We start from the raw sequence: 9,224 nt of genomic DNA on the forward strand, positions 1-9,224 counted from the left end.
GAGGTTGTATGACGGAGATATTGACTACCATGAACCTGCGAACAGAGTTCCCTGCAGACCTCCCTCTTTCATGTTATTAATTCAGGATAAGACCCCAAACCTCCCAAATAACAACAACCTGCAGTTTATTGTGGCAGCTACCTCCTTAAACCCTCAGATGTCACTGTATTGAGAAATTTTTATAAGCCAGTACACTCTGGCTCTTTGAGGAAGTGTTACATTTTGTCTGAAATAACCAATGAAAGCTCATACTGATTTAATTAGGGAAATACATATATAATACATATTATAGAATATATTACATTTGTAATTATGATGGGGCATAATGTACTGTGAATAAAATATATTACATTTGTATTATATATTAGTTTTTCAGCTATTGTAGGTTAGTTCCTCAACTAACATATGTGCTAGTAATGTAAATACTGGGCTAATACAAAGTACAGACATAGTAGCCAACGGTATTTGAGTTTAGTTGGTTGAACTGTTGGTTAAGTTTAATGCAAATAAACTGCAGAGGTGCAAATAAAAACACACATAAAAGCAAGCATACACCATCACAGCAAATGTTCTGTATTTCAAAAAGAAACCCTTACAGTTACATAGTTTATACAAAACCGTAAATTTAAAAAAAAGACAGAGTGAATGTGTTTTATTTTCAGAGGAAACAAGTAAGACATGTGGTAATTATGATTTATAAACCTGTACAAAACGCAGTAAATTCAGGATATAAAATATGGCATTATGTACTGCCTTTTTATTACACCAGGTAATTTAGTCACATTTTCAAATGACAGTATAGTTGAACATCATGTTATGAATGCACAGAGACACAAAAATATCAAATCTATGATCCTTTGCATGAACTGTGAAACTACACTGATCAGGTCAAATTTGAACATCCTTTATGCTCAGAATACAGTACATTAATATACATGTTCTGACCTATTGTTTTAGTGGTTAGAAAAGATTTACAGTATTTACATAGTGGTAATGGACTGCAGTAACAGACGTCTCTTGGCTTTTCTTGGTTTGCCTCCAAATCTGTAGAAAAAAAGTGAAATCATTTCATTTTCACAGCACAAACTGCATTCCAATAATTGACTGCTCAAAAATGTGTTGCATGTTCTAGCTTGAGAAAGATGGTTGATGCATAGTTGCTCTTTACTCACCTTGTATTATATCTGATAGCTCACACCTCAGTGGATTTTCCAGCGTTAATGTTTTGAATCTGAGAGTCATAAAGACATTATTAATTTGGTATCACTCACAATACAGGATTGATTACTGACAAAAAGAAATACACTTTCCAAGAAAAACTAAAAATCAGTACAAGGATTGCATATTCTGCCAGAGAGAGTTTAATCAGTGAGCGATGAATGTCTCTGTGAGTAATTTATGTTCAGGTTTTATTACGTACTTTGTTTTTCTAATGCTTTTAATCATATGAGCCAATGGTCAAGAGATTTGGACTGACCTGTTGTGGACTGGGCTTGGGTGCAACCTGTGGATGGGTTTTCTCTAGAGATCCTGCCAGATCATGTGGTTTGTCAAAAGCTGCAGAAGATTCAGCTCGATGAACAAGCTCTACCTCCTTAACAGTGATTATGGAGGCACATGAGGACGTGTCCTCCACCTCTCCTCCAGCAGCAGAGTGGTAGTTGTGACTGGAACTGCTGAAGCCACTTACACTCTCTCCTGATGACTCAGAGCTGTCCACTGAAGCAAACAAAAGAATTTCATATACTGTACACATGACAAATGGGTAGGTGGGCAAGGAAAAATCTTGTCAATCAACCATCAAGTATTTAGCCAACATATTAATCTGTAAAACTACACCCACTGAACCAACCTACTTTTATGTGGTTGCTGCATTTACTGCACAGTTGTACAGTGATCATATTGCCACTTACACAATAAGTTCTGACTCCCACTCTCATGGTCCAGATCATCCTCCTCCAGAGCTCCAGGAGGTGATACGTATCCTCCAGGGCCCGCTGCAGCAGGCCTCCGCTCTGGCCCACACAGATATGCCACAGGGGACAAGGAGCCCCTTCCAGAGGAAGAGGAGGAGGAGGAGCAGCTTCCTGAACCAACAGACTTTGGCCGCCCTCCTGGGAGCTCGTCCTGCTCCCCATGTGATCCCACAGAGAACAGCACTTTATTTTCTGTAAAGACCAGGTGAGAATAAGCTTAGTTAGAGCAATAAGCTGAGAAAAGTCAAAAGAGCGATAGAAAACACAATACATGCCGACTTAAATGAAAGAAAGAAGTAATTAAATAAACCTATGCTACTGGTGATTTCTGCTTACCTCTCCCCATCAGTACATAGTTGACGGCTCTGTCGCTGATAGCTGCATCACTGGGTTGGATGTCCATGAAAGGCTTATTTCCAATGCCCATAAACACTCGCTCTTGCATACGGACCTCTAAAAAAACGTGATGCAAACAAATGTACACACTGAAGAAATGACACACTGGTAATTCAAACTGTCACTATGATAAAACATGAGATTGTTGCTTCTATTGTTTTTGATCACACAAAACACAATTCTCCAAAAATAATGACATGAACCTGACTCATGTTTACATATTATTTAATTTATATACAGTAGGCTCTAAGTATTTTTATTGAAAGGCATTAAATGCAGTAAAAGTTGCTGTTCCTTGAGGATACAACTTGAGCCCACTCTGTAATCAGAGCACAACCAGTCTGTGTTTTTGTGTATTTGTTGGTACCTCTGTTGTGTACTGCCTGCTCCCAGAGGATCCGCTCCAGCGCCCTGGTCCAGGCCTCCTTCACCTCTCGGCTAACAGCTTGGAGTGTGTATGTGTCCTGGGTTTTCCTCTTCCTGAACCAGATCTCAAAACACAGGCCGCTCTCACCACTGTTTTGGGTCATGCCTATGTCTGACGTCTAAATACAAAGACAAACAGACGTTAGTCTAAAGTAAGTAACCATGTACTGACTTGAAGCGGCAGCAATAATGTTTCCTTTTACTGTTGTTATTGTTGTATTTACTGGCACATATCAATTTGAACCACTGAAAATGTAGTGTATGCGTGTGTGCGTGTGCATACAGCATGTATACCTTGAATGACTGTTTGTAGATATATGTTTCATTTCCTACATCTGTCTTCTTTGTCTTACTAAAGAGGAGGAGTTCTTGAAAGAGAAAAATGTGACGGAAACATTTTTTCTTTATGAATGTTACAAGGAACTCATCCTGGTGTATCAGCTGCCCCTGCTCCTTCAGATTAACCTGCAGTTAACAAAAGGAGAACACACTAAGGCTGAAAAGCAGTGGCCATGGATTCTAGTCAACAATAATGACAACTGTTAAAAAATGATTTTAAAAAACTAAGAAAATTTATATTGTATATAGGAAAAGAATTAATTGTTTCCCATGCAGCTTTTGCTCATGCCAGTACAGTGAACATCAGCACAAAAGTCATTATTATTTCTTGGAGTGATGTGTGTGTAAAGTAAAGTTCATAAATTAACTAACAAAATTCCAATGAACCCCACTCCATCCACTCTATTCCTGATATAGGTCCAGGTCATCCTCCCACCCTCACCCCCACACCGAATGCACAGCTCCTCCCTGTACATTCCATTGAAAGGAAAATAAAATCCATCTCACCACCGATTAAACAGCATTAACTGATTTATTAAATGAACTGCACAAAGCCAAATCTGAATGACAAATGTTTCTGAGAACACTAGCCCTCTCTGCACAACATTCTTTATGGATTGGTGCAAGAGTCTTGCCTGTACTCGTTTCTCTACTCTGCTTCCCCCAACATTTCTAGCAAAGATTCCTTTGGTGTTGCTCAATAATTGATCATGGATGGACAGTTTACAAGATAATACAAAACATACATCACAGTGTTGGATGGCGTCCATGGCCAGCAGGTTGTTTCCATGGCGGAGCTGGAAGTGGATGACCTCTATGGCAGCCTTGACTTCAGCCATCTCTCTGTTTTTTTCAGGACCACACTCCCTCAACATGTCTTGCAGCAGCAGGCTGTACTTACTGATGCGCTGCACGGGCTTCAGCAGATATGACCACAGGTCCATTTTATCCCCCAGCTTCAATTGCTTTTGCTGGTGTATAAAGAGAAGAGACAGAGCATTCAGCCAACCTGCAGCAGTGCTAGAGATGCACTGGGAAAGTAATAGTATCAGGGTACCAGTAAAGCCCGGGTGAGAACAAGCAAACGTTAAGTAGATGAAATCCACTGGGAAATGGTCTATACAGTAGAGATGCACTACACACTTTTATTTGGAAAGAAACATGGAGTCAGAGAAAATAATTAGACTAAACAACATTATATGGTCATTTCATTTATAGGATGAATTACATTTTGTACAAACATTCATGTTAACTTTGCTGATACCTTTTGGATATACCACTACCATCAGATCTAAATTTCAAGTTGTTCAATTCATTATTTATGATAAAATACCTGCAAATCTACCATTAACCTGTAGCTTTGTTTAACCACATACTGTACCACATACTAAGATGGTGCATGTGGTAAACATTAGACACTACCTGCTAACCATTAGCATTTCAGCTTTGTCACTGTGAACGTCTTAGAATGATGAGGTTAGACCTTAGCTCCAAACACCGCTGTGCCCACAGCATCATAGCAGAGCTGCTAACATGGCTGTACTTAGTCCTTAGAAACTTCACAATGAGGTTTTACCAGAGAAGTTAGAGAATGAAGAACAAACTGATGCTGACTATAGTTCTCACCTTGAAGAAAGCCTTCCCATGATTGATGAGAAGTCTATCAGACTGTGGTTTGTTCTTGCTGTAAAGGGCATACAAAGCAAAGCTCTCTCTCTAAAATAAAAGGATTAAAAAACATCATTAGCACCATCAGTAAATGTGCATGTCAATGTGAAATGCAGCTGCAGATGTGTAAGCTAATACACCCTCTCTGTTTGCAGTTAATGTGTTTAATCATATTAACACCTACATTAATCTTTTAAAAGAAATGATTCATTGAAAGCTAAAAACACACCATCACTTTACTGTCAGGACACATCTGAAAGGACCACTGATAGAAATCAATTATGGGGTTATGGTTTAAAACAGGAAACCATTACTTGACATTACACAAGGCTGTGTTATGGTCACACAGGCTTCAGCTGCAGTGCAGTGTTTGCATTTATAACATTTTTTAATGAAAATTAGAAAATGCAAACAGGTTGTCAACATAATCAGATTTGAAAGCTTTTTTAAACAAAATGCATCACACCCTCAGTAGTTGTACAATAACGCGCGTAGCACTTACATGTCGCAAAAAGCAGCGTCCCACTCTGAAGGGTTCATTTACGCAGCTTTCCAATTCATTCAGGAAATGATGTCTGTGGAAATCGTGAAGTTTTTCTAAGTTCCCAAAGATACTCCCTCTCTGGCCCCTAAGGTCCTGAGGAATGTCAGGCCTCTCCAGTTCAGGGAAGTAGTGCTCTCTGACATAACCCAGAGCCTTCACATACTCTCGCTCTGTGGACAGCAGCTCCTCTATAATCCTCCGCAGTTTCCTGTTCCACATAAGATTTAAAAAATGTACAGTATAGTCACGGAATTTATTAAAGCTCATAAATAAACCTCTATAGATGACCTCTTTATCAGTTTTATATTATTTATCTGTCAGAAGAGACACATTGTTCATAAAAAATTATTGTTTAATTGATAAAAAAAATGTGCCATTTTGTAAATGTATGGATATAATCTCTAATGTCCAGGGCAACATGTTACTAAGCTTCAAATTGCAGCTGAAGCAATAGGGCATTACTTACAAAACATTGTCACTGTTTTCTGTTGGTGTGGGTAATGTCTCAGGGCTCATCACATCTTCGGGGGTCTGCGTGGAAACTGTGCATCCTTTGCCCTCATCTTCATTTTTGTCTCCTTTTGACTTGCAGCTCAGGTTTTCTGTCCATAAACTGTGGTTATGGGAAGTGGGCAGATTTTGGATGGGCTGCAGATTTTGCTCCAGTGGCTGTGTCCTGCTCTGACAGTGTTTTTGTGTTACATTCAGAGGTGAAAAGCCAGAGATGCTCATCAAATGAGAGTTCATGCATGATCCCTCACTTAGGGACCGACCCAAGGCTTTGTGCAATGGAAAATCACTGACCACTTCGGCTGAGTGTGTGATCCTCAGATCTGCCTCACTGTGGTGCTCTCTTGGCCTCCATTTGGTTTGTAGATTACAGTCATTGCTTTGTGGAAAAACAGGAACCATTTTCTCATTTTCAGGTGACTTCTGTGGTTGGGGTTCTCGTTTCTTGCACTGTTTTAAGTCAGGTTTCAAATGGTGGTTTAAGCATGCAGCTGTAACCCTTTCTGAGATACTGACTATGTCTTTAGGAGAGTTTGGCTTCTGTGTCAGGAACAGTTCATTCTCTCCCACTTCACTCATTTTGTCCTTCTCTATTACATCTTCCCCTTGAAGGCTTGTAGCTGTGACCTGTTGGATCTGGTTCTTATCTATGCCTTCCTTCTTCTTCTGCATCTCCTTAAGTCGCTGCTGGACATCTTGGCAGCAGACCCAGGCTGCATTCCATGATCTTATCACTCCAGAGGCCCCTGATTCCACAGTACAGGCCTTAGCTTTCAATGCCTGGAAGTGCTGGGTGGAGAATTCACCACGCAATCTTTCTTCATACATTTGGAGTTTGCTTAGGGTCTGAGCTGAGCAATCCCCCCGTCCTACCTGGTCCAAAAACTGACTGCATTCTTTGCCCAACACAGATGCCTAGACAGATTAAGAGAAAGAAAAGTGAATTTATCCTTTTTATCTGTTTGTGTTAACCTTTATCGGTTAACACAAATCACTTTTGGCAAGTGACAGAAGAAGAGACTGACTTAGATTAGAAATTTTAAATGGATGAAGAATCTTGGAGAAATGAAAAAAACACATACCTGATTGCAGAAGCGGTACACATGCACCAGTGTGTGCAATTCTTTGTGTCTGTGTTCTGCCCGCAACATAAAATCATCCATGTTGGATTTGAAAGTGCTAACCAGAGTCCAAAAAACATCTGCTACAGGACTGGAGTCACTTCTGCCAACAGTCTCCTCTGCCTCTACCAACAGGGCCATGGCATACTGTTGGTTCTTCTATAATAGATGATGACATGTCAAGTGGAAGGATTTCTGTTACCCCACTTTGTGCAAGTTCTTAATCTAAAATTTACTGTTAAAACTGCAGTCATTTAAATATTTCAGCACTGGGAGAGTAAGAGATAAAGTGTTGGTATGTCCAGAAAAGCACAGACAGCCAAATAAGGATAATCTTTCTGATTTTAAGCTCCTTTTGCCATATTACTGTATAATATTACCTTAGACTGGGTGAGAAACAGTTCAAAATGCTGTAAGGCCTTTTCAGTGCACAACAGGGTTTCATCTGTTGTGTTTGAGTCCTTCAACCTTTGTTCGCCTTCAGTATTGAACCACATCCCAACCTGTAAGATGTAATGTTGAATTATGCAGAGTTGCTTTCTAGTTTGGCAGATCATGAGTGAACTATTGTACATCTTATTTTTGAGAAACAGTCAGTGAAATGTACAATATGAGGCCACTCTGGATATGGTGGATGCATTGAAAGAGCAGATAGTACCGTGCTGATTTTGGCCTCCATCGCTCTTAGCCTGAAGAGGAACTCTAGGTGCTGCAGTGACTCATTTGATCTCATTACCAGCATGTGGAGCTTTTCCTCTACCTGGTTATACAGACTTGCTACTGACTCCATGGCATCTCTACAGGTAAGGAGAGACAAATGTTAACAACCACAACAATATCTGAGACAAGTAACAACGCACAAAAACCTGAAGTGCACTGTGAAATGCCATTTATAATGTCAGGTGTATTGTGAGGGCCCTGAAATTAGAAGGACATCAGAAAATAATAGTTGTTATATGAAGTTATATTGTGATGACAAACTGAGCTTGATCGACATCTTCCTCACCTATTTGTTGGTTTTACTCAACCTGTCAGGGTGGGACCACCTACATGGTTGTCAGACATTTTGTACATAACATATGGTATAATTCCCAGCATAGCTCCATCGAGTTTACTCCTGATTAGAGGTCTATTAGCAAAAATAATTGAAGAAACCTGTATGGGTGCACAGAGCCTTTTGCAGAACAAACTAACTAATGACTATACTGTGGCTGTTAGTGGAGTAAAGAGGTCCACAAGATGGAAGCAGAAGTGCAAGTCACTGGTGGAGCATTAGTAGGGGCAAGTGGGGGAGGCTGCCTCAGGACAATGTGTATGTTCAAATAATGCAAATGAAAAATGTACAGTAATGCTAAAGCTAGCTAAAGCAAACACACCCTCCCAGTATTCACTAATGTAGCCTAGCACCAACTGCTGCACTGACTCCTGTGTACACAGTATTAGGCGAGTGATTTTAATGTTGTGGCTGATCAGTGTATATTTTATATCAGGAGCACATTATATAGTAAGTACACTTAAATACTATATTATACCGGTAGTCCTCAGACTGTGGAAATCTGAACTCCTCTCTCCTCATCCTGGCGAGTACAGATCCACCTTCTCTTTGCAGAGTGACGAGTCGAGTATCTTCTAGCACGTCTTTCATTAAAGCCTTCTGCTCCTGAATGCATAGCTGTACATCCTGTAGCACATGCAAAGACAACATTTATGCACACATACAAAAGGTGCAGTATGCCAAGTACATTTTATCACAGTATGAGATGTGCATTTTGAATTGGATTAGTAGTTATTTGACGCAGAGGCGCCAATTTGTGAAGTTGGGTGAACATCAGTCGAGTGAACTGGACATTGTATGTGGGGTGCCTCAAGGTTCAGTCTTGGGACCGAAATTATTCATATTATACATTAACGATATGTGCAAGGTTTCGGCTTTTGTGAAAATGGTCTTATTTGCTGATGACACTACGATATGGGCATCAGGGGATAACCCACAGCAACTCTCAGGATGGGTTTCACAGGAACTTGAGAAGATAAAGAAATGGTGTGACAGTAATATGCTATCCATGAATATGGATAAAACTAAATTTATGGTATTTGGGAATCGCAGACTAGATAACGAACTGCAAGTGAAAATAGGGGGAGCCAGTATAGAACGAGTATATGAAATTAAATTTCTAGGTGTCATAGTGGATGATAGATTCACCTGGAAATCTCATATCAGATATATTCAGCATAAAATAGCAA

General features: G+C 39.9%; 1 protein-coding gene across 1 annotated transcript in view; it reads right to left on the reverse strand.

Moving 5' to 3' along the window:
• Window positions 1-536: 536 nt before the first annotated feature.
• Window positions 537-9,224, reverse strand: part of quob (quattro b) — a 27,455-nt gene continuing 18,767 nt past the window's right edge. Inside the window, exons 10-24 of the mRNA XM_020593006.1 lie at window positions 8,513-8,661; window positions 7,639-7,777; window positions 7,361-7,483; window positions 6,942-7,139; window positions 5,816-6,774; window positions 5,308-5,557; window positions 4,764-4,853; window positions 3,884-4,108; window positions 3,093-3,263; window positions 2,740-2,917; window positions 2,313-2,429; window positions 1,914-2,168; window positions 1,478-1,719; window positions 1,173-1,231; window positions 537-1,044 (exon numbers count right to left, since the gene is read on the reverse strand). Coding sequence (XP_020448662.1) covers window positions 1,193-1,231; window positions 1,478-1,719; window positions 1,914-2,168; window positions 2,313-2,429; window positions 2,740-2,917; window positions 3,093-3,263; window positions 3,884-4,108; window positions 4,764-4,853; window positions 5,308-5,557; window positions 5,816-6,774; window positions 6,942-7,139; window positions 7,361-7,483; window positions 7,639-7,777; window positions 8,513-8,661 — 3,135 coding nt within the window. The 3' untranslated portion in view covers window positions 537-1,044; window positions 1,173-1,192. The remainder of the gene's footprint in view (window positions 1,045-1,172; window positions 1,232-1,477; window positions 1,720-1,913; window positions 2,169-2,312; window positions 2,430-2,739; window positions 2,918-3,092; window positions 3,264-3,883; window positions 4,109-4,763; window positions 4,854-5,307; window positions 5,558-5,815; window positions 6,775-6,941; window positions 7,140-7,360; window positions 7,484-7,638; window positions 7,778-8,512; window positions 8,662-9,224) is intronic.

The sequence above is a fragment of the Monopterus albus genome, unplaced genomic scaffold, assembly GCF_001952655.1.
Source record: "Monopterus albus unplaced genomic scaffold, M_albus_1.0 scaffold18.1, whole genome shotgun sequence".
Classification (NCBI taxonomy): Eukaryota; Metazoa; Chordata; class Actinopteri; order Synbranchiformes; family Synbranchidae; genus Monopterus; species Monopterus albus.